The sequence below is a fragment of the Nycticebus coucang genome, chromosome 11 (genome assembly GCF_027406575.1).
Source record: "Nycticebus coucang isolate mNycCou1 chromosome 11, mNycCou1.pri, whole genome shotgun sequence".
NCBI lineage: Eukaryota > Metazoa > Chordata > Mammalia > Primates > Lorisidae > Nycticebus > Nycticebus coucang.
The window spans coordinates 74,665,203-74,690,602 of NC_069790.1; the positions used below are offsets into that span (position 1 = coordinate 74,665,203).

The 25,400-nt window shown below is 38.0% G+C and overlaps 1 protein-coding gene across 1 annotated transcript in view; it reads right to left on the minus strand.

The window, feature by feature from the left end:
* Positions 1-25,400, minus strand: part of FBXL13 (F-box and leucine rich repeat protein 13) — a 266,364-nt gene that overhangs the window by 48,388 nt on the left and 192,576 nt on the right. The window contains exons 16-17 of the mRNA XM_053608560.1: positions 23,363-23,482; positions 22,488-22,614 (exon numbers count right to left, since the gene is read on the minus strand). Coding sequence (XP_053464535.1) covers positions 22,488-22,614; positions 23,363-23,482 — 247 coding nt within the window. The remainder of the gene's footprint in view (positions 1-22,487; positions 22,615-23,362; positions 23,483-25,400) is intronic.

Genomic DNA, 25,400 nt, shown 5'->3' on the forward strand with positions numbered 1-25,400 from the left:
GAATGTAGGGAACTATACAACATGGTTGAATGGATTTATGATGGATATTTTAAAAATTATCCCAACAGGTGGTCATTGGATTCCTCTTAAGGAGGAAACAGGAGGTTTATTATTATTTGTTTTGTTTAATATCTTGTTAAGTGCTTGGGATAAAAGTCTTGGAGGCTGGCTGATGATCCCTTTACCTCTGCAAGGGATGGAAAGAGTAAAGTAGGAAACCACAAAAAAATGAGGAAGCAGGAGCCAGCAAGATGGAGTGACTGGGCCTCAGTGGGACAAAGTACAGATTGATGCTTACTTTTTAGGAAAGTTGTGGCATCACTGCAATGTAAATCCTCCTTGTTCTCCTTCGAAAGTCAGCCAAACTCATGAATGCTCTGGCTGGAAAGAGTTTCTGGCTCTATTTTCCAAAAGTACAAAAAAGGACCAATTTTTGTGACTCACGTTCTGGATTTGTCTGGTTGTTCCTTATGATCAACACAGAGGAGCCTGAAAGTCTCCAGTTTTGCAGGTTTATGAGAATAGGAGCCGCCAGGGATACACCAGAATCTGGGGAGCATTTTGCTCTTCCATAGCCCATGGAATTGAGGACCTGAATGTTAGGGGCCCAAGAGTCCCTAGTAGAAAACAGGCTTACATTATTGCTCCATTATGAGGTTCATTGAAGCAAGTATCAAGACCTAAGGCTCAAAAGGAAGCAGGCAGCAGGCCCCAAAAGCCTCATACATTATTCTAAGGAATCTGGACTTCATTCTATGCAACAGAGTTAAGCAGAACTTTCCCTCTCCAGGAAATATAACTTGGTACATGAATGACCATAATGCAAGAAAAGAATGGGGTATGTTTCAAGGGACATATAGGAACCACACAGCAGGAAACAATTGATTTCAGTTGGAAGGAAGAGGTGGTGATCTAGAAGAGGCTTTCAAGGAGGCAGGGGAATTTGAATTAGGCCTTAAAAACTGAGTACGATTTTGATAAGCAAAACAGTGTTTCAGGTTGAGGAGATGGCATGAACATCTGGAAAGTGTGAGTTGTTTGGGAATTGGTTAAGTTTGGGGTCACTGAGACTAGTGGGAGGAAAGATGGAACACTGCCAGCAACAGATAGATGTACATAAGACATTTGGGAACAGACAAATCCATGAGTACTATGTTTCCCTCCTACCCCAAGTTTACATCTGGAATTGTTTAGCTAATGTAGACAGACAATAGCAATGAACTAGTTACCAAATGTTGGAATGGTGTGGGCGTGTGCACCTACTGTATGGCTGAGTCACTATTACTCCTGGCTTAGAATATTACCCACATAAACATAACACATCCTTCCCCTCTTTATTTTGAAAACATTCAAATCGACAGAAAGTTTCAAAGAGTGGTATAATGAACACCTATACACCCTTTACCTAAATTCACTAATTGTAAACATTTTGCCACGTTTGCTTAATTGCTAAGGGGGTATGTGAACATACATATTTTATTCATATAAATGCATGAAAATAGTTTTATATTTATTACATATAGTTATATATATATTATCTAATTTTATATGCATATTTTTTTCCCTGAACCATTTGAAAATAGGTTTTAAATATCATGATACTTTACCCCTAAATATACTGTATGCATTTCCTTAAGAATAAGGACATTTTCCTATGTGACTAAATGGTATTATGTATATATAGTACAGGCATATATAGCATTATGATACCTAAGAAAATTAATTAAGTAATACCACATTATCTAATACAAAGTCAATATTCAAATTACTTTGTATCTAGGACCTGTCATAGTTCATGCATTACATTTGGTTATCACATCTCTTACTTTTTTTTTTCCTTTACATTTTGTCTTTTAAGGTCAGACATGGTGGCTCACACCTATAATCCTACTACTTTAGAAAGCCAAGGCAGGAGAAATGATTGAGGTCAGGAGTTTAAGACCAGCCTAAGAAAAAGTAAGACCTTGTCTCTATCAAAAATAGAAAAATTAACTGGGCACAGGGGTACATGCCTGTAATCTCAGCTATGCTATGGTCTCAGCTACTTAGGAGGTTGAAGCAGGAGGATTGCTTGAGCCCAGGAGTTTGAGGTTGCAGTGAGCTATGATGACACCACTGTACTCTAGCCTGAGCAACAGAGTGAGACCCTGTCTCAAAAAAAGAAAAATTTGAAAAACATTGACTTTTTTTAAGGGCTCAGGACAGTTATTATGTAGAATGACTCACATTCTGGATTTGTCTTATTGTTCCTTATGATCAGATTCCAGGTCAACATTTTTTGCAAAATACCACCTAAGTGCTATTGCACCCCATTAGGAAGCATCTACATCAGTTGTCCCCTGACTACTGGTAGGTTGCTTGGTTCAGGTGGTGACTACCAAGTCTCTTCATTATAGGAGGTATATTTACCCCCTTTTTATTTAATAAATTATTTGGGTGTGATTCATTGAGACTGTATAAACACTCTTTCCCAGAAATCTTTTTAATAGTTTTGTATTCATTAGTGATCTTTGCCTAAATCAGTTTTTACAATGGGGGTTGCAAAATGCTGATTTTTAATTATATCGCTTATCCTACAATTATTAGCTAGTATTCACTTAAATCTTTTTTCTATCACTCTTTCCCTTTAATTATGCTCAATATTTTGGAAAGTATTTTGAATAAAATAAGCTTATCTTAAATGTAATACTAACTGTCCCAATTAATTTTTTATGTTACCTAAAACTAATCTATTAATTTTCTCAAATTCCTGTTAGAGCAATTTATAAAATGGAGTTATTGTTTTGATTGGTGTGATTATATTACTTTTTGATTAAAAAATGACACACTGAGGAAAACAAACATACCAATACTCTGCTCCATTAGAACACTGAACACTGGGCCATAATTCAAAACAAGCCATGTTTTATGTATGAAAATTAGGTGGATGAAAACTTGTTAAACAGAACTCAACATACTGAAAGTAAGATTTATGCTCTAAACTTGCACATGGCTTTTTTTCCCTAAGAAACTGTACTTTTAGAAAAGCCTGGAAATATCAATAGGCATTATGAAAGTTGAACATTAGAATAAATATACCATAATTTATGTGACAGTTGCATTGCTACAAGTCATCCTTGTTTATAGTATGCTTCAGTTTAGAAACTGTCAACATTTTTTTGGTCAACATTTCTATATAGGCATGTCAGAACAGTAAATAAATATAAATAAACTTTATAATCTATCCTGCATATGACTAAAGGATCACTCTCTTGAAAAAAAAAACTGTATAAAATTACATAAGATTGCATAGTTTATCCAACTTTTACTTTTCTTCATTTTTCAATAGTCTTTATTAACAGTAGCTTATGGACTTTAAGGTAAACATGCTAAAACAAATCTTTTATCCACAGTTGTGAGGTAAGTCATTGTAAAAGTGTGGAGAAAATAACTGGGGATATTATATAATCTCTTTAAAACTATAAATATGATAAATCATTAATAACATTATTACAGTATAAGGAGTTCATAAAAAAATGGCATAAGTATTGAGATCGCAATATATAAATGAGGAAGGCCCTGAAGAAAATTCACAAAAGAAGAAATACAATCACAATGATAAGTAAATATGGGAAAAATTATCAATCTTACTAGAATTTTTTAAAATGCAAATTCAAGTAACACATTTTTAATTTCTGTCTATTTTTAAATAGCCATATCGGTAAGTATAAAACTCCCACAATTATTTTATTGCTGGCAAATTAAATTGAATTAATTAATTTATTAAATAAAAATTGCTGAAACTCACTGGGAAAGCAATTGGCCAAAACAATAGCAACAACAAAACGTCCTGTTCAAAAGAAGGAAAAAACTGAGGGGAAGAAACCCAAGGATTATAAAAACTTTTTCTCTTGTTTCTGTTTTTATACTCAATGTTCAATTACTACTTAAGTATATTAAGAACCATAGATTTTTTTTTTTACCAAATGAAGAAAACAGAAAGATAATGATGAATTAATGAGTAAATGAAATCTAAATTTCTCAAGAGTAGAAAAGTTGAGAAGTTATAATACACTCAGAATATTCTGCAAATATACAGTCGGGCTGTATGGTGGCTCATGCCCATAATCCTAGCACTCTGGAAGGCCAACATGGGAGATTTAAGTCAGGAGTTCAAGACCAGCCTGAGCAACAGTGGGACCCTATGTCTACCAAAAATAAAAAAAAAATTAGCCAGGCACACTGTTGTACACCTGTAGTCCTAGCTACTTGGGAGACTCAGGCAGGAGTATTGCTTGAGTCCAGGAGTTTGAGGTTGCTGTGATGATGCCACTGCACTCTACCTGGGGTGATGGAGGGAGACTGTCTCAAAAAAAAAATCTGCAAATATAAAAAATGATTGTTTTCTTACCATTGGAAAAAATAAATAAGAAGTGATTGTTCTTTTTATCTTTTTCTTTTTACCCTCTAATTCAACCTGTAACATAAAAAGTGATTGTTATAAAGAACATAGAGTAATAGACTTAGGTTTAAACAGCAGAATACAAAATTCTATCTGGGCATAAGTGTGTTAGTGTGTCTTTATGTGTATGCATGTGTATGTATATAAAATGAAGAACACTCAGAAAAATGAAGATAGTTTAATTTTTTATAGGGTGGGCAATGGTATGAATATATTTTTCATTATCCACATTTCTTAGTGTTATTAAGAATGTGTATAAAAAATAGTTTAGGATAATTTGTTTTGTGCCTTAAATTTAAGTCCTTTATCCATCTTGAATCAACTTTTGTGAGTGGGGAAAGGTGTAGGTCCAGTTTCAGTCTTTTACATGTGGATATCCAGTTCTCCCAACACCATTTAATGAATAGGGAGTCTTTCCCCCAAGGTATGTTCTTATTTGGTTTATCAAAGATTAGGTGGTTGTAGGATGTTAGTTTCATTTCCTGGTCTGAAATTCTCCTTTTTGGTTGGGTCTTTTCCTGGTTTTGGTATCAGGGTGATGTTTGCTTCATAGAACACGTTGGGGAAGATTCCTTCCTCCTCAATTTTTTGGAATAATTTCTGCAATACAGGAATAAGCTCTTCCTTGAAGGTTTGATAGAATTCTGGTGTGAAGCCATCTGGACCAGGGCATTTTTTTGTTGGAAGATTTTTTATTGTTTCTTTAATCTCAGTGTTTGAAATTGGTCTGTTCAGGAACTCTATTTCTTCCTGCCGAAGTCTAGGGAGAGAGTATGATGCCAAATTTTAATCCATTTCCTTCACATTGTCAAATTTCTGGGCATAGAGTTTCTGGTAGTATTCAGAGATGATCTCTTGTATCTCTGTGGGATCAGTTGTTATTTCTCCTTTATCATTTCTGATTGAGGTTACTAGAGATTTCACTTTTCTATTTCTCGTTAGTCTGGCCAATGGTTTATCTATTTTATTTATTTGTTCAAAACACCAACTCCTTGTTTCATTAATTTTCTGAATGATTCTTTTCTTTTCAATTTCATTGATCTCTGATTTGATTTTGGATATTTCTTTTCTTCTACTGGGTTGAGGCTTAGATTGTTCTTCTTTTTCCAATTCCATAAAATGGCTTGTGAGTGTGTTGATGTGCTCTCTTTCATTTTTTCAAAGGTAGGCATTTAAAGCGATAAATTTTCCTCTCAAAACTGCTTTTGCAGTATTCCACAGGTTTTGGTAGTTTGTGTCTTCATTGTTGTTATGCTAAAGGAAGTTAATGATTTCCTGTTTTATGTCTTCCTGCACCCATCTGTCGTTTAACAGAAGGTTAATTTCCATGCCTTTGTGTGGGGTTGAACATTTTGTTAGAGCTGAGTTCCACCTTTAGTGCCTTAATGTCTGAGAAGATACAAGGTAAGATTTCAATTCTTTTGATTCTGTTCAGGTTTGTTTTGTGGCCTAGGATGTGATCAATTTTGGAGAATGTTCCATGGGGTGATGAGAAGAATGTATATTTATCTTTGGGATGGAGTGTTCTATATGCGTCTATCAAGCACAGTTGTTCTAGGGTCTCATTTAAATCTCTTATATCATGCCTTTGTTTAATTTCTGTTTATAGAGGATCTGTCCAGCTCTGTAAGAGGAGTGTTAAAGTCCCCTATTATTATGGTATTATAGGATATCATATTGCTCAGAGTAAGGTCTGTTTCAAGAATCTAGGAGCATTTAAATTGGGTGCATAAATATTTAGAATCGAAACATCTTTTTGTTGTATTTTTCCCTTGACCAATATAAAGTGACCATCTTTGTCTTTTTGACTTTAGTTGCTTTAAATCCACATGTATCTGAAAATAAGATTGCAACTCCTCTTTTCTTCTGAATTCCATTTGCCTGAAAAATTGTCTTCCAACCTTTGACTCAGAGTTTTAATTTGTCTTTTGAAGCCAGGTGTGTTTCCTGCAGACAGCAAATGGATGGCTTGTGTTTTTTGATCCAGTCAGCCAATCTATGCCTCTTCAGTGGGGAATTCAAGCCATTAACATTTATTGAGATAATTGATAAGCATGGTAGTGTTCTATTCATCTTATTTTGTGAGAGTCCATTGCTTAGTTTTATCTTTTGCATCATTGTGGAAGTTAGATTCTGTTCTTTGGTTTCTGAGTTCTTACTTTGCTGCTGATCGATTGTGATGGTCAATATGTAGAACAGGTTGAAGTATTTCCTGTAGAGCTGGTCTTGTTGTGGCGAATTTCCTCAATGTTTGTATATCAGTAAATGATTTGATTTCTCTGTCAATTTTAAAGCTTAGCTTAGCAGGATATAGAATTCTGGGCTAGAAATTGTTCTGTTTAAATAGATTAAAGGTAGATGACCATTGTCTTCTTGCTTGGAAAGTTTCTTTAGAGAAGTCTGCAGTCACTCTGATGGATTTGCCCCTGTAGGTCAACTGGCGCTTACTCCTGGCAGCTTGCAGAATCTTTTCTTTTGTCTTGACTTTGGACAGGTTCATCACAATGCTTCTTGGAGAAGCTCAGTTAGAGTTGAGGCAACCTGGGGTCCAATATCCCTCTGAAAGGAATATGTCAGAATGTTTGGTGGTATTTGGGAAATTTTCTTTTATAATATTCTCTAGTATGGCTTCCATTCCCCTGGGGCATTCTTCTTCCCCTTCTGGGATTCCTATAACTCATATGTTGGAATGCTTCATAAAGTCCCATAATTCTGTCAGTGAACATTCTGCTTTCTTTCTCTTCTTTTCTACTTCTTTAAGTATCTGAGTTATCTTAAGAACTTTGTCCTCTACCTCCAAAATTCTTTCTTCTGCATGGTCTAACCTGTTGCTGATACTTTCTATTGCATCTTTAAGTTCCCTAATTGACTGTTTCAGTTCCTTCAGCTCTGCTATATCCTTTTTATATTCTTCATATCGTTCATCTCTTATTTGATTCTGTTTTTGGATTTCCTTTTGGTTATTTTCCACTTTATCAGCAGTTTCCTTCATTGTTTCCATCATATCTTTCATTGTTTTCATCATGTGTATTCTAAATTCCCTTTCTGTCATTCCTAACATTTCTTTATAGGTGGAATCCTCTGCAGTAGTTACCTCATGTTCCCTTGGAGGGGTTGCTCTGGACTGGTTCTTCATGTTGCCAGGAGTTTTCTGCTGATTCTTCCTCATGAGTGATTTCTTTTATCTGTTTCCTTGTCCTAATTTTCCTTTCACTTCCACTTGCTCTTTAAGTTGCAGTGCCTGTGGACTAGGGTTTCAATGAGTCCTTTTGGTACAGGACCAGAATGATGAGAAGGTTGAAGAGCAAGAAGGGATAGAAGAAAAAAAAAAAAAGAAAGAAAGAAAAGAAAAATGAGAAAGGAGAGGAGGTGGGTAAAAGAGAATACTGACAAGGAGAAGAGAGGCACAGAAAGAGGGAGACAGAGCAAAATAGGTGTACAGTAGGGTACTTTGACACAACCTTAAAAAAAAAAAAACCAACCTCCGGGGGTGCCGAGCTAGATGGTTCCCTTGAGGTCAGAAGCTCTTTGCTAGCCTGATCGGACACAGTACCCCACCTCCACTAAGTAGAGAGGAAAGACCGAAATGCTATAAATCAAACCAAAACAAGCAAACAGAAAACTTTTACAGGATAAAACTGGGGGAAAAAACAAATAATAGGGGTAGAAACACTAGCAAAAATGAAGTTCTAATTATTGAAAAAGGCAATAATGGGAAATTGTATTTAAACTAGAAAAATGGAGAAAGAAAAAAACAAAAATAAAAATCTAGAGGGAAAAGGTTGAAATTAAAAAAAATCAACAACAAAGAACAAAAAAACAAAACAAAAAATCAAAATCAAAAACAAAGCAGTATATATATCTTGTTGAATATTGTCTGGGCAACAGGTGATGTTGTTCTGGGTATGAGATGTTAATCACAATGCTGATACGACTGGAGGCCTGATACAACAGGTGATGTTGTTCTGGGTATGAGATGTTAATCACAATGCTGATACAACTGGAGGCCTCTGCTGATTTCTCAAACCCCACAGGGTGGAGACTCTAAATCTCTCTTCGGCCCTCTTAAAAGGCAATTTAAACTTCTAAACTTGGCTAAGCAGAAGCTTTCCCAGGAAAGCGCTTGTCGCTGGGATCACTGCTGAAGTGGCTATCCACTTACCCAGTGTGCCAAAACTGGTTTCACTCTGCCCCTGAGGGTTAAGGCTTTAAGGCAACTCAGTTCCCGCCTTTAGGCTGCTCTGTCACTGGATTACTAGCTCCCACCCAATCCTTGCTCTTCGACCTCGAGGGCGGAGCTTGCAGGGGCAGTTCTCTCATAATGGCTCAGAGTGGCCCGCAGCCGAACACTATTAGCTCCATCCGGCTCAGTGGCTCAGTCTGGGGCCCTAGACAATGCCCAAAGTTCTCTGCACTCCTGCCCAAGCTCTCCCAAGACAGTTCAACTGAGTGCCAAGTCCGAAAACACCAAAACAGCTCACAGGTAAGACCTTTCCAGTTTGCAGTCTCACTGCTGCTATTTACAGCTGCCAGCAGGATCAGACCAAATGAACACATGCAACCACTTGCCAGTTTTCCACTGCTTTTGTCCTTCTCTTGGGGTCCAGAAGTCTCTCGCTGACTTCCTGTGTCCTCAAAGGGATGGTTATAGGCAGATCCCACCAGCCAGAGATGGCTGGAACCTTATCTCCCCAGACTCACTGTGCCCAGTTGCAAAGAAGCTGTTGCTCGGCCACCATATTGCTTGGTCCTCTACATTCCTTTTAGTAGCTTTTAACATTGTGGTGTTGCTACATTTCTTATGATTGTTCTTTTGCACTAAACTGTACCCTGAAACCAGGACTGCACTGTTGTCCTCCTACTGGTCCTCCTGCCTGCTACTCCTCCAGCACTCAGTAACTGTCTGACACAGGTCAGTAAATATTTATTGAATGAATTAGTCCATTTATAAATTTCTGTTTTTATGGACTCAATTTTCTCTTCTCACTGGCATACTAGGAGAATTCTTAGAATATATTTCCCTCTGGAATTGTTTAAATCTGTTTACACTTCATGTTTCTTTCTGAAAGATTTGCTCTATGCTCAAACCACATTCTTTCAAGAGTAAAGAAGAAAACTTACACTTGGAAATCTGTATTATCTCAATTCACACATCCTCTTTCTAAAGTCACTCATTGTTACCTTGTACAATGTTCTTGAAAATTGATATTAATCTCTCAAGCTTTCTTCCCTTTTATACTCTAGTTAGCAATGATAATTTTATTTTGAAAACATACCTTTTCTTCTCAGTTATCTTTGTTTATTTCTACTTACTTGATTTAGTACGAACTTTGTAATCCTATTTCTTTTTAAAATGCACGAACCTCTCTGATCTAATTTTCTGATCTCCAAGTCTAAGGGAAAGCAGGCTTTGGTCACTACACAGAAATAGGTCCTCTACATGTGATGTTAACAGAAGGAAGGAAAATTGACATCTCTGTTATCTGGAAGTAGAGCAACTCACCTTAAGGCTGCTTGCCTCCTGCAGATGGAGGTTGAGAGGAGGGCTATGCTGCCAAAGATTCTTCTTAAGGGAAGTGACAGACTTATGTTGGCCACTTCAATTTGCACTGTTTTTAGTATGCACATTGCTAGACACAAGAGACAATGGCCTGTAACCTCTGGGACCAGCGATGCACATAAGGCCACCGTTGGAGAGAAGAGCCTGGAGAGGACTTAAGGAGAGGTGCAGCTCCATACAAAAAACCAAAGACTTCTTTTTTGCTTTTTGAAAATCCAAGGCAAATCCATTTGTTTCTGAGCTATCCTGTTTCCTTTTAATTCTCATTATTCCTACTTCTTGAATCCCAAGTGATTTCATGGGTTTCCTGCTTCAGATATTTTGCTTACTGAACTTAGGCTTGATTTGTGTGTGTGTTCCTTGCAGATGGGTGGTCTCTTGAAAGTGTATCATCAGATTAAGTCCTGCAGCTGTAAGTGCTCTCACTCCAGCTTGGAGCATACTGAGAAAATGTAGAATCTATGAAGGAAGCCTTAAGTGTTTGGTTGAGAGGAAGGAAATGGGGTGGTGCCTGTGGCTCAAAGGAGTAGGGCACCAGCCCCATATACCAGAGGTGGTGGGTTCAAACCTGGCCCTGGCCAAAAACTGCAAAAAAAAAAAGAGAGAGAGAGAGGAAGGAAATGGTCCAGTTCCATTCATTTCACTCACTGGCAGACGTCTCGTGTGCTTCCTATGAGCCAGGCATCGTGCTAGGTAGCCCAAGGACAGGATGCTCTAGACTCTGCCCTCAGAAGCTTACAGGGCTGATGGGAGGCAGGCCTAGAACAAGTATTAAATTATGAGCTGATGGCTTTCATGGAGGCATATAGAAAGCATGGTGGAAACATGGAGAAGGAGATCCTAAGCTTGCTCAGAAATTCCAGGAAAGCTTCCCACAGCTACAATTTGCCAGGTAGACAAGCAACAAAGAGGATGTTTCAGGCAGAGGGAATGACTTGCAGTGATGGAGAAGCAAGAACAAAACACGTTTAGGAACTAAAGGAGAGTGAGTGCTGTATCTCTGGAGCTAAGATGAAATGTGGAAGAAAGCCAGAAGTGAGGCCACAGAGGTGAGCAAGGGTCACCCCAGGGAGAGCCCATGATACTCTATGCCATCCTGTGAGCTATATGGAACCCTAAGGACTCTGAGCAAGGAAATAACTGTACATATGAGATACAGTGTGAGCTATCAATACATGTATACATCATATAATGATCAAATCGGGATAGGTGTATTGCTCACTGCAAGCATTTATTATTTCTTTGCAGTGAGAGCATTCAAAATCCTCTGTATTGAAATATGCAAGACATTACTGTTAACTATAGTCATCCTACTATGCAATAGAACACGAGAACTTATTTCATCTATCTAACCATAATTTTGCACCTAATGATCAACCTCTCCCCATCTTCCTACTCCCTGGTCCCCTCCCTAGACTCTTGTGACCACTATTCTACTCTATTTCTATGGATTCATGTTTTTAGATTTTACATATGAGAGCAATCATGCAGTATTTGTCTTTCTGTGCTTAGCTTATTCCACCTAATACAATGTCCCCTAGGCTCATCTATGTTGTTACAAATAACAAAAGTTCACCGTTTTTTAGAGTTAAATAGTATTTAATAGTATATAATAGTATTTAATACTATTTAATGGCTAAATAGTATTCCATTGTGGATATATATAAATTTATTTATTTATTTATTTTTATTGTTTGGGATTCATTGAATCCCAAGAATTAGGCTGCACTCATTCCATTTATTAGGTAAATTCCCTCTTATAATTGTGTCCCACTCCCAAGAGGTGGGACACACCATGACCCCCATCCCCCTCTCTCTCTCTAATCCCTCATTCCCCTACCTCCCACCACATATTAGGTCATCTTAGTGCCTTCATATTAGAATTGAATACATTGGATTCTTGCTTCTCCATTCTTATGGTGCTTTACTAAGAAGAATGTGTTCACCTCAATCCAGGTTAATACAAAAAATGTTAAGCCTCCATCTTTTTTAATGGCTGAATAGTATTCCATGATATACACATACACAGCTTGTTAATACATTCCTGGATTGGTAGGCATTTAGGTTGTTTCTACATTTCGGTAATTGTAAATTAAGCTGCAACAAACAGTCTAGGGCAAATGCCTAGACTATCATATGCCTTATGATAAAAAGATTTTTTTTCTTCTGGGTATATGCCCACTAATAGGATTGCAGGATCAAATGGAGGTCTAATTTGAGTTCTTTGAGGATTCTCCATACTTCCTTCCAAAAATGTTGTATTATTTTGCAGTCTCACCAGCAGTGTAAAAGTGTTCCTCTCTCTCCACATCCACACCAGCATCTGCGGCTCTGAGACTGTGTGATGTGGGCCATTCTCACTGGGGTTAGGTGATATCTCAAGATGATTTTGATTTGCATTTCTCTGAGGAGTAGGGACGTTGGCATTTTTTCATGTTTGTTAGCCATTCTTCTAATACAATGTCCTCTAGACTCATTTATGTTACAAATGACAAAAGTTCACTGTTTTTTAGGCCTAAATAGTATTCCATTGTGAATATATATGACTTTTTTTAAATCCATTCATCCATTGGTGAACACTTAAAGTTGATTACCTATCGTGGCTGCTGTGACCAGTGCTGCAATGAACATGAGAATGCAGATATCTCTTTGACATACTGATTTACTTCCTTTGTTTTTTTTTTTTTGTAGAGACAGAGTCTCACTTTATCGCCCTCGGTAGAGTGCCATGGCATCACACAGCTCACAGCAACCTCCAACTCCTGGGCTTAAGCGATTCTCTTACCTCAGCCTCCCGAGTAGCTGGGACTACAGGCGCCCGCCACAACGCCCAGCTATTTTTTGGTTGCAGTTTGGCCAGGGCCGGGTTTGAACCCGCCACCCTTGGTATATGGGGCCAGCACCTTACCAACTGAGCCACAGGCTTGTATATACATCCAGTAGTAGGATTGTTGAACCATATGGTACTTCTACCATTAATTTTCTGAGGAACCTCCATATCATTTTCCATAATGGGTATACTAATTTTCATTCCCAGTAACAGGATATAAAACTTCTCCTTTTCCCACATTCCTACCATCATGTATTTTTTTGTCTTTTTTATAATAACCTTTCTAACTGCAGTGAGATGATAACTCATTGTGCTTTTGTTTTGTTTTGTTTTGTTTTGTTTTGTTTTGTTTTTCTCATCGTGTTTTTGATTTACATTTCCCTGATGATTAGCTGAGCATATTTTCTTTTCTCTCTCTCTCTTTTTTTTTTTTTTTTGTTATGTTTAGCTGAGCATTTTTCCATATACCTGTTGGCCATTTGCGTGTGTTCTTTTGAGAAATGTCTATTCAGGTCTTTTGCCCATTTTAAAAATCACATTATTTGTTTTTCTGCTACTGAGTTGTTTGAGTTCCTCATGCATTCCAGATATTATTGCTATTACCCCCCTGTCACATGCACAGTGTGTAAATATTTCCCCCCATTCTGTAGGTTGTCACTTTGCTCCACTGATTGTTTTCTTTGCAATACAGAAGCTTTCTTAGATTGATATAACATTTATCTATTTTGAGGGGTCTTTTTACCTGGTCCTATCCAAAAACTCCTTGCCCAGACCAACATCTAGAAGCTTCACATTTTTATATCTTACATTTAAGCCTTTAATTCATTTTGAGTTGACTTTTTTATATGGTAAGAGATAAGGATCTAGTTTTACTCTTCTGCTGTGGATATCCATGTTTTCCTGCAGCATTTATTGAAGAGAGTGTGCTCTTGGCACCTTTGTCAAAAATCAGCTAGCTATAAATATGTGGGTTTGGGCGGCGCCTGTGGCTCAGTGAGTAGGGCGCCAGCCCCATATGCCGAGGGTGGCGGGTTCAAACCCAAACCCGGCCAAACTGCAACCAAAAAATAGCCGGGCGTTGTGGCGGGCGCCTGTAGTCCCAGCTGCTCCGGAGGCTGAGGCAAGAGAATCGCGTAAGCCCAAGAGTTAAGAGGTTGCTGTGAGCCGTGTGATGCCACGGCACTCTACCCGAGGGCGGTACAGTGAGACTCTGTCTCTACAAAAAAAAAAAAAAAAAAAATATGTGGGTTTATTTCTGTGTTCTCTATTCTGTTCCATTGTTCTATGTGTCTATTTTTATGAATAAACTTGGATTTGCAGGCTGGAAGGTAACACTGTAATAGAGGTTACTAAGGAAAATGTGCTTGAACTAAGTGGCTGTGGGGATAGTGGGGAGGGGTGGGGACAGTTATAAGAGGTAGACTATACCAATGATTGTTAAAGATCTCACATTGGCTTCATTCTTTCTAGTATACTGTTCATAAATATTTTGGAGGACTATAATTTCACACATAAAATTAACATGGAAAGAAAATGCCAATATTCAATTAGAATTTATTTATTTATTTTGCTATTCAACTTGAAAACAATTTATGTACTACTAATAATTTAAAAGCCATTATTACTGTCAAATGATCTAAGTAGGTAACACTCGTTTAGGGAACTATGCTGTAATGTGGCAGTAATGAGATTAGGAACTAACTGACACTTATTTAAAAAATTTCTAAGATATTAATGTTACTGTGACTCATATTTTCTTGAAAAAAGAGTGAATCAATAGTATAAACTCATTGATACTGTCTTGAAATGATCTAAATTGAGAAGCATGATTTTCCAATAGTTATAAACATTATGACTAATATCTATAATAGAAAAAAAGGTCAAAAATATGAAAAGGCCCTGTTAGCTCACGTCAAGATGCTTCAACTATTCTCATTGCTATCAGTGATTACTTGCTCAGCATCTGCCTACCCAGGCACATGAAGAATGGAAGGAGGCTCTTCCTTTCCCACTTGGGCCGGTACAATGGCTCCCACAAAAGAAGGGGGGTGAAAGAAGGGCCATTCTGCCATCAACAAGGTGGTAACCCAAGAATATATCATCCATAGAGTGGGCTTCAAGAAGTGTGCCCCTCGGGCACTTGAACAGATCAGGAAATTTGCCATGAAAGAGATGGGGACTCTTGATGTGTGCCTTGATACCAGGCTCAACAAAACTGTCTGGGCCAACAGCATAATGAATGTCCCATATCATATCCATATGCAATTATCCAGAAAATGTAATGAAGATGAAGATTCACCCAACAAGCTCTATTCTTTGGTTACTTATGTACCTGTTACCACTTTCAAAAATCTACAGTCAGTCATTGAGGATAAGAACTAACTGGTGATTGCCAGATACATCAAATGAAGTCATAAAAAAAGAAGAAGAAGAACCAAAGGAGGAATAATCCCAAGCAGGAGACATACATATGCAAAGGTGCTGAGGTAGGAAAAGATATGGCTTATTTGAGGAACTAAAACAAATCAGTGGTGCTGGAGGAACGGGAATGACTAGAGACAGGGCATGAGATGATACTGGAGGGATAGACAGAATCTATTCAATCAATGGTAAATGTTCTTTCAAATTTTGGTCTTTCTCTGATTCAATTAGATACCGCTGGTTATTCCTAATACATTCCACACTTGACTACACTCACCTGGTTTTCTTACAAACTTTTTAACCTTCTTTCTTTAGTTTACTCCATGGGTTCACCTCCTTCTTCCTCTACTGATGTTCTGCTGTGTTCTTTCTGGGAACATTTCTCTCGTCCCTCTCCACCTGTCACTAAGGATCTTGGCCACATTCATACCTCCATGCTAGTGACTACCCCACCTACAGCCCCAGTCACTATCTCTCTCTCTCAATCCTGTGGCCTGAATATCCCACAGATTATAACTCAGTCCAATCACCTTTCCCTTGAAACCTGTTATTTTTCTCACATTACCTTTTTTGAGGTAGGACCTCCATCCACTGAAACCATATTTTTTAGAATTATTCTTATCCTCTCACCCCACTCTCACGTCCTTGTTTTTCTACAACTAATCAACTTCCAAATTCTTTCAGTTTTACCTACTGAAATATTCTTAAACATATCCTTTTCTCACTAATTCTAGACCCTGATCCAGTTTGAGAACTCTTCATCTGTTCCTTTAATTGCTAAAATACCTCCTACTTTTCTCCTGCCTCTGTCCTTTTCCCTTATAATCTATTCATCAGAGAACAACCCACATAATCTATCTAAAATTAGAGGCTGACCATGACTATGACTCCCCTGCTAGGCATTGTTTCACTGTCCATTGGCTCAAGTCCAATGTCCCTGGCATAGCATAAATTTCCTTCAGTGACATCTCTTTTTTATAGTATATTCTAGCAAGGCTAAGCTACACTGAATTCCTTGAACACACATATATTTGCACGTTTCTGTGTTAGGCATTAAGAATCTTTCCTCTGCTTACTTCCATCACTACACCACATAGCTAAACGCCATATCGTATTTAAATTACCTGCATTGGCTCTTGCAAATTGGGCTGCAGAAAATAGGTCTTATTAGTAATCCCAGAGCCCAGACTTCGTTTCTTTCATTCAATGAGTATCAAGTGCTTACTATTTCCCAGGGTTCTGGGAAAACGGCAGTGAACAAACCAAAGTCTCAGTCTTCTTGGATCTCACATTCTGGTGCAGGTTCTCCAGGAGATTGCCTACATAAACAGGCACTCAAGATCTAGTACTCATAGTGAAAGATTTTGAAAATCTGTCAAATGAAAGAGTCTACTTAAAGCACTGGCTAAGTACATCGTCTGGAACATTGCTCTGACTCATTTTTCCTTAAAATAACAAATATGGCAATGACTAAGGCAGCTTAAGCAACAGACTGAACTGCCCCCACAGTAGATCCTGTGGTCTTTAGTAAATGATAATGCTCTTACATAGCAGAATTCCTTTCCCTATATACCTGGAGATATAACCTCATATTCAAATTGTCCTCTGGGGTAAGAAGGAAATGAGTAACATCCCATTTAGTTAGACATTTTAAAAAACTGTAGAAAATTAAAGATTTCTAAAGATACCGTAAGTCGCTGGGCACTGTGGCTCACACCTGTAATCCTACCACTCTGGGAGGCTGAGACAGGTAGATTATTTGACCTCAGGAGTTTGAGATCAGCCTGAGCAAGAGTAAGACTCTGTCTCTACTAAAAATAGAAAAATTAGTTAGGTATTGTGGCAGGCGCTTGTAGTTCCAAGCTACTCAGCAGGCTAAAGCAAGAGGATCTCCTGAGCCTAAGAGTTTGAAGTTGCTGGAAGCTATGACACCATGGCACTCTAGTCAGTGTGACAGAGTGAGACTCTGGTCTCACAAAAAAAGATACCTTACCTCACATGAATAAGCTGTTTCCCTCACAAACTCTATTCTCTTTATGTTAAAAGAGGCAGATCAACTTGTATTTCCTCTTTCTCTAATTATATACTTAGTAGATAACCTCCTAAACAACTTTTATCCATGGATGATATAAAAATTATTCACTATTTTACACAAAAAGAATGACTAAGGACAATAAAATTATTATAAGAAATACAAATTTTGGCTCACAGTGGGTCATGCCTGCAATCTCAGCACTCTGAGGCCAAGGGAGGACTGCTTGAGCTCAGGAGTTTGAGACCAGCCTGAGCAAGAGCAAGATCCTGTCTTGACTAAAAAGAGAAAAATTAGCTAGTCATGGTGGTACACGCCTGTAGTCCCAGCTACTTGGGAGGCTGAGGCAAGAAGATTGCTTGAGCCCAGGAGCTGGAGGTTGCTGTGAGCTACGATAACACCACTGCACTCTACTCGGGGTGACAGAGCAAGACTTTGTCTCAAAAAATGTATAGATAAATTTTAATAACCGTGTTTTTCTTTTTGCTTCCCCCATTTAAGTTAGCTCTACCAATTAAATATGTTTCTTGATTTCTAAATGTCTAGATTTTTGCCTATGCTGATTAACTCCCTCATGAGTTTCCATGATTTTCAGAATGCAACATGCCTTCACCCTCCAAAGCCCCAAAGAGGTCTTCTATCTCTGAGAAGTAAATTTCAATTATTTTTGTGCTTATTTGCTGAGCTTGTCTACATCTGTATAAAGTTATCCTGCAGTGACTCAAGCTAAACACACCCATCTTCCCAGCCTGTACTGATGTGCTCCCCAACTATATAAGGGACACACAGCTCAGAAATGGTTACCACCCTTTAATGCTCAGGCCAACAGTCTGGTGTCTTCCTTGATTCCCTCTCTCTCTCTTCCTTACTCCCACACTCAGTTTATCTCCTGTTGATTCTTCATCCTCAGTGTCTCTCAAATACACTGACTTTGCCTCGTGCCTACTGCTATCTCCCTGGCTCTAGCTCTAATATAGACTTTCATAACTTTTCACCTGAATGACTGCTTTATAATCAGTCACTATGCCTCTATTATTCCCATGTGTGTAGAGCAGATAGGATGATCTTGTTGGAATGTAAATCCTACCATGTTAATGTTCCGAGTGACAATATTGAATGTCCTTCCACGGCCAAAAGTGCAGAAACCAGATTCCTTAACATGGCTTCTGAACCCCCACTTACCAGGCTACTCTCAAACATCTCTTGCCACTCTCTTTACCATCAAGCTATACCCAAATTGTGGATTTCTTGATGTCACCACACTTTTAAACCTTTATGCTTTTCTGCGGCTGTTTCTTTGGCTCACAGAATACCCATTCTCCTTCTCTGGGAAAAAGAGGTCTTCCTTGAATCTCTGAATCAGGTTAGATTTTCCTTCTCTTGTCTCCCACACTCATCATATTTTGCAACCACCTGCCCTATGCCTGTCTTCCCACTAAAATGTAAGTTCTAGGAGGAGGGGCCATGTCTGTTTTGTTCATTCTGGCGTTCCTAGCACTAAGCACAATGTAGTAACATAAATACTTGTTACCTAAGTGAATTATGTGGAATTCTAGTGGAAAATTATGTGGAATCTAGTGGAAAACTTATTATAGAGAAGAACTGAGAATGAATATGATTATTAGAAAACATGGAAAAAATGTTCCCCTAAAAGGCACAACTGATTACATTTGATCTTTGGTAAATATCTGTAGCATTCCAGAGTATAAAAGCCAAATATTAAGTCTGTAGTCAAATTTGCACTTCGTCAGACCTACAATCTAGGCTGCTGTTTAGCTACCCATATTGACATCCAGGGTGACTCATTTTAATTTGACTGTCTGAGGTTAGCTTCCACAGCTGTGGCAGCACTGACATTGCCAATCATTTGCCTTTTTGACAGAGTTTTACTGGAGGAAGAAATCGACAACTTTCAGAAGACTTATTTTTTAATCATCTGGCTTTCTTCTCCATAGATGTCCACTTACAATTCTCTCAAATTACATATATTCTTCAGAAGAAAATAAAAACAGAGAATGGAACTTGAGGCTATATTCCTAAGTTTTTAACTTGTATTATTTATTTATCTAAATAATACATGGTCTTTGAAAATAAAATCTGAATTATCCCCCAGTGCTAAACTCTAAGTTAGGGCGTTTAGCTTTCACTCCAGGCACTTCAAGCTTGTGCTAAATGCTGTGTTAGAATTATATTTTGATGTGTTTTATAATATGCTTTGATCTTCTACTTATTGTCATGCTATGATTCTTCAGACAACAGCTGGTCATTTTACTCATACATGTCTGGGAAACAGTGTTACAAAGAACACAGGAGAAAAAAATCCTGAGCCTTCAAGCTTCAAAAGCCCAAGCCCTAAAAGACTTGGGGCATAACATTTTCAAAAACCATGTAATCATGGCAGTGCCCATAGCTCAGTGGGTAGGGCGCTGGCCACATACACCAAGGCTGGCGGGTTCGAACCCAGCCCGAGTCTGCTAAAACAACAATGACAACTGCAACAACAAAAAAATAGCCGGGCGCTGTGGCAGGCGCCAATAGTCCCAGCTACTTGGGAAGATGAGGTTAGAGAATCGCTTAAACTCAAGAGTTTGAGGTTGCTGTGAGCTATGATGCTATGGCACTCTATCCAGGGGTGATAGCTTGAGACTCTGTCTAAAAAACAAAAAAGCCATATAATCAGCTGGAACATTTTTTTACACCCTTAGATTAGATTAAAAATATAAGGAAAGAGGAGAGGAGAAAGGGTGAAAGAAGACAGGAAAGGAAGACTGAAGGAGGAGAGGAGAAAGAGGAGGGGAAGAAAACCCCAAGGGAAGCAAAGGATGAGATTCCAGGGATTTCCCCACATAGACCTTCCTAGGGTCAATCCAGATGGGGAGAGAATCAGCACCTCTGTATAGGTTTGGGAATCTAAGAGTAACCAGGCACCCATTCTATCTTTCCTTGGTAGGACTGAATAAAAGCAAGAAGACATCAGAGTTTTCCCATCACTGGGTCAGTTAAGATCCATTGAGCAAAACAGAAACAAATGTGTGTATTTGAAACTGAAGATATTTCATTTTAGCAGGGAATTAGCTACCTAGGTGGTAGAGAAACTGACAAAATCTAGAAATTAGCAGCAGTAGGAAACCACTACTGGCCCTGTGCTGGAAGGACTATAGGAAGAGATAGTATTATTAAAGCCCAGGGGCCATGGTTACCCAGGAAACCAGGGACCATAGCAGTCCTGTTCAAGGGAGCAGAAGGAAAGTGAGCTGAGATGATGCAAATAAAGGTAAAGGAAAATGTTGGCCTCTCCCTTCTACTAACCCTTTAATCACTCACAAATGCCTCAAAAGTACCAAACCGAACTTGGAATCCAGCTGACTCGGGTTAGCCACTCTAGCAGAGCAAGGGGAGAGTAAGGCATGGTTTTGTGGGCAAATACATCCATGTCTATAGGGGCTGTCTCAGACTATGGACTTAAGATAACGTCACAGGATTGCCATGCCCTACCATGACCAAAGGCAGACATGACAAGGGAGCCTGAAGATGTGAAGGGAAAGAAGACACATCAGGGATCAAAGACCAATGGGCCCTCACAAATCTCACTGAATTACAGCTTGGACAGAAAATGACAGTGAGAAGACAGACACTGACTCTACCAAAGTGAGTTGTCTACATGTATTTGTTTGCTACTCCACTCTCACATCACACTTGGATGACATGGGAAGGAGGAGGAGATAATCTAGCAGACTAGAGGCTGAATCCAAAATCATTCATAGAAAATAATAAAGAAAGAAAAGTGGGTCAATGAACAGATACAACCCTTCACGTAAAAGAGCCCACTGAACGTTGGGGAAGAATGGACACATAACACAGATGTCTTTAATGTAATGAGAAACAGAGAAACAGCTTATGATAAAGGAGGCACTTGGGCTGGAGAAGGCTTTCACAGACAGATACTATTTGACCAGGGATTTAGTAAGCAGATGGGGAAAAGATCTCTGTTGTCTTTCTATATCCCTCCCAATGCACAGATTAACTATAGCCCATTAAAGTCTTAGAGAAACATGGCTGATCTCTTGGGGTCTATCCTACTTTTAATTAATAAATGGGGCAGCTCCAGACTGGTAAGATGAGCATGGCCTAACTGTCAACTCTGGTGAGTAGCATCATCAGCCAGGGGGAAATGAGTTTCGTAAAATGTGTCCTTTTGTAAATTTGATGGGCCATTTCTAGATTTCAGTCTTGAACCAAAGACTTAGATCTCAAGGCACTCAGTAGTCTTATAGAATGTGAAATCCACAAGAAAAATATAGTTAAGCCACCTAAAACACATTATTTCTGCATTGACCAAACTTCCAAAATGAAACAAATTCTATATTATCATGAAATATGAAATACTATGATTTGTCAGGATTTTCCTCAAAATACTGTGGGGTTTTGTTGTTGTTTTTGTTGTTGTTTTAAGGGAGGGTCTCACTCCATTACCTGAGCTAGAGTGAAGTAACATCATAATAGAGCCCTGCAACCTCCAACTCCTGGGCTCAAACAATCCTCCTGCCTCAGCATGTCAAGTACCTGGGAATACTGTGCCACCATGCCCAGCTAACTTTTCTATCTTTTGTAGAAGTGGGGTATCACTCTTGCTCAGTCTGGTCTTCAACTCTTGGCCTCAAGCAATCCTCCTTCCTCAGCCTCCCCAAGTCCTAGGTTACAGGTCTGGGCCACCTCACCTGACCTATGTTTTGCTATTTTTTAAGCAAAGAAAAAAAACTAATGGCTTATAAACTTACCACTATTCTAGAAATAATATCCTAAACTTACCTGCTTTTATAATCTAATTATATAAGAGGTAAAACTAATTGTTGTTCTTTCCATTGTTTACAAAATGAAAAATGAGGGCAGCACCTGTGGCTCAGTGAGTAGGGCGCTGGTCCCATATACCGAGGGTGGCAGGTTCAAACTCGGCCCCGGCCAAACTGCAACAAAAAAATAGCCAGGCATTGTGGCGGGCGCCTGTAGTCCCAGCTCCTCGGGAGGCTGAGGCAAGAGAATCGCCTAAGCCCAAGAGCTGGAGATTGCTGTGAGCTGTGACGCCACAGCACTCTACCAAGGGCAACAAAGTAAGACTCTGTCTCTAAAAAAAAAGCAAAATGGAAAATGACTATATTACAGAAAGTAATAAAAGTCATTGAACTGTCTGGAATATTTTTTTTACCTCATCAGAGATGTTTGTTCCAGAGAGATCTACTGATACCAAGGATAAGATGTTTACAATATAGTCAATTCCTCCATCAGTCAAATGTTCACAATTTCGTAAACTCAAGTAGTTTAAATTATAGCAGCTGAAATAAAATAGCATGAATTAATTTTAGCTTTCAATCACATTGTCAGTTTAGTTTCCACTATCTTTCGAAAATAAATGGCATTGAACAAAGAATTTTCCTTTTCACAATATAAAAGTAGCCTAAAAGTAGAAAATAATTTGGCATTACAAAGTTCAGTAAAATGGAAGTAGATTATTATACACATATAAAACTTTCTGTTGGTGATTTAGTTTTATATTGTCATTTATACTAAGAAAAAAACATACCACATGCATACAAAACAACTATCACATAAGTATCACAAAGAAATGGCCACTAAAAGTGTAAGTTAAGTTCCTCACTTATCCCTTACAAGTTTGCTAAAGGAATTACACAAGACCTCTGACAAGAGGGGAGTCAGGAATAAATTAACCAGCCAGAAAACCTTGGGAAATGCTGGAGTAAGGGTTTGCATGAAGATAACATGAAAAGTTACAGAGAAGTCATTCATTCATTACTTCATGCATGACACCATCTCAAACTTTCTCTTGGGTGAAATTAATAAGAAACATCTTATTATATATAATCAAGAAACATCTTATAATATATAATCAAAAGATCAGTTCAATCTATATTTTGATATCTTTTATTTGTTTTCACTGAATATGGGACCAGCTGGACATCTCCAGTGTTCTCCAAATATTTTAAAGTCTTTGCTTTTAGGTATCTCATCTCTATTATCAAATATACAATTACTAATGATATGACGTAAAATATTTTATCATACCGATCTGATAGTTTCATAGCAGAGAAATCAGTCAGTTGCACACAGTTACTTAAATTTAGTTCTCTTATACTTATGCTTGCAGGACCATCAAGAAAGTGTTTTAGTCCTACATCACCAATTCTGTAGGAAAGAGTGGAAAAAGCTTCACATGTGATTTTATATATGAATATACAGACTAATATTAAAGTAATAGGCACTATACCCAATATATTTCCAAAATATCAAGGTAATCTATATACTGGTATTTTGTCAACATTTTAAAACCAAATTTGATCATGTAGCCTTTAATGTAATGAAAGAAGTATCAATAAAAATACTATTTCTGTTCAATGTTTCATTTAATTAGGTGGCATAATTTTTAATAAGACAGATAGCTCTTAAAGGTCTCTTTCTCTTTGGTAAAAATGTGATCAAGGTAAGCAGTACCTGATACCGTCTCCTGTGTAAGAGAAAGAACTGAATAGTCCCATGTAAAAAACTAAAACAGGACCTGGACCGTTCACCAGAAAATTAACTTGTAATGGACAAAAGAAGTAAACCTAAGGCAGGAAACTATTAGAATACTAGAAGAAAATGTTGGAGAAATTCTTATGGATATTGGCCTACGCAAAGAATTCATGAAGAAGACCCTAAAAGCAATCTCCACAACAATAAAAATAAATAGGATCTAATCAAATTAAATGGCTTCTGGACAGCCAAGGACACAATCAAAAAAGCAAATAGAAAACCCACAGATAGAATGAGAAAATATTCACATGCTATACATCTGATAAAGGACTGATAACCAGAATCTATGAAGAACTCAAGCAAATCAGCAAGAAACAACCAAACAACCACATTAAAAAGTGGATGAAAGACATGATTAGAAACTTTTTAAGTGAAGATATACTAATGGCCAACAAACTCAAGAAAAAATGTTCAACATCTCTAATCATTAGGGAAATGCAAATCAAAACTACAATGAGATATCACCTAACTTCAATGAGAATGGCTCATATTAAATAGTCTCCAGACAAGAGATACTGGTATGAATGCAGACAGAAAGGAACTGTATACACTGTTGGTGTGACTGAAAACTACCGCAACCTCTATGAACACTGTATTGAGATACCTCAAAGAACTTAAAGTAGACCTATCATTTGATCCAGCAATCCCATGCTGGGTATATATCCAAAGGGAAAAAGGTCATTTTATAAAAAGGACACCCGCACTCAACTGTTCATAGCAGCAAAATTCACAATAACAAAGAAGTGTAAACAACCCAAGTACCCACCAATACATGAGTAGATTAATAAAATGTGGCATATGCATAATATGGAGTATTATTCAACCATAAAAAGGTGATCTAGTATCTTTTTGGACAATGTGAAGGGAACTGGAAACCATTCTTCTAAGTGAAACATCACAAGTATGGAGAAAGAAACACATGTACTCAATACCAAATTGGAACTAATTAATCAATTTAAGTGCTCATATGGAAATAAATCTCAATGAAAATCAAGGTGGGGGGAGGGGTGGGTAAATTCACACCTACTGGGCACAGTGCACACTATCTGTGTGAAGGGCACACTTACATGTATAACTTTAATTCAATCTGTACGAAAACAAAGTATGTAAACCAAACATCTGTATTCCCTAATATTCTGGGAGGAAAAAAAGAAATAAAAGGACCAAACTTAGGAGAGGCAGAACCATGACTAGAGTTAAACTACTAGAGGAATGGTGAAGTTTGCAGTAAATATAAGGTCAATTTAGCTAAACTGGAATCCCAATAAGAGAATTTACAGCTCCTTTCTTTCCTTCTGAATCAGAAAATACCTGATGCTGGAAGACCCTGACCTCAGCCATTCAGACTATCTTTCCTAATTAGAAAATCTATGTGTCAGTGCCATACCCCTACTGTCTATCAGACCCATCGGTTTTTCTGTCTTCCATGGAATCTTTATTTCTAATTCCATTTGAAATTAGTTCTACCAGTTCCTTCTAAAAGAGCATTTTAGGAAACAAAGCAGGGCAGGAGATTGTACCAATGAAACCT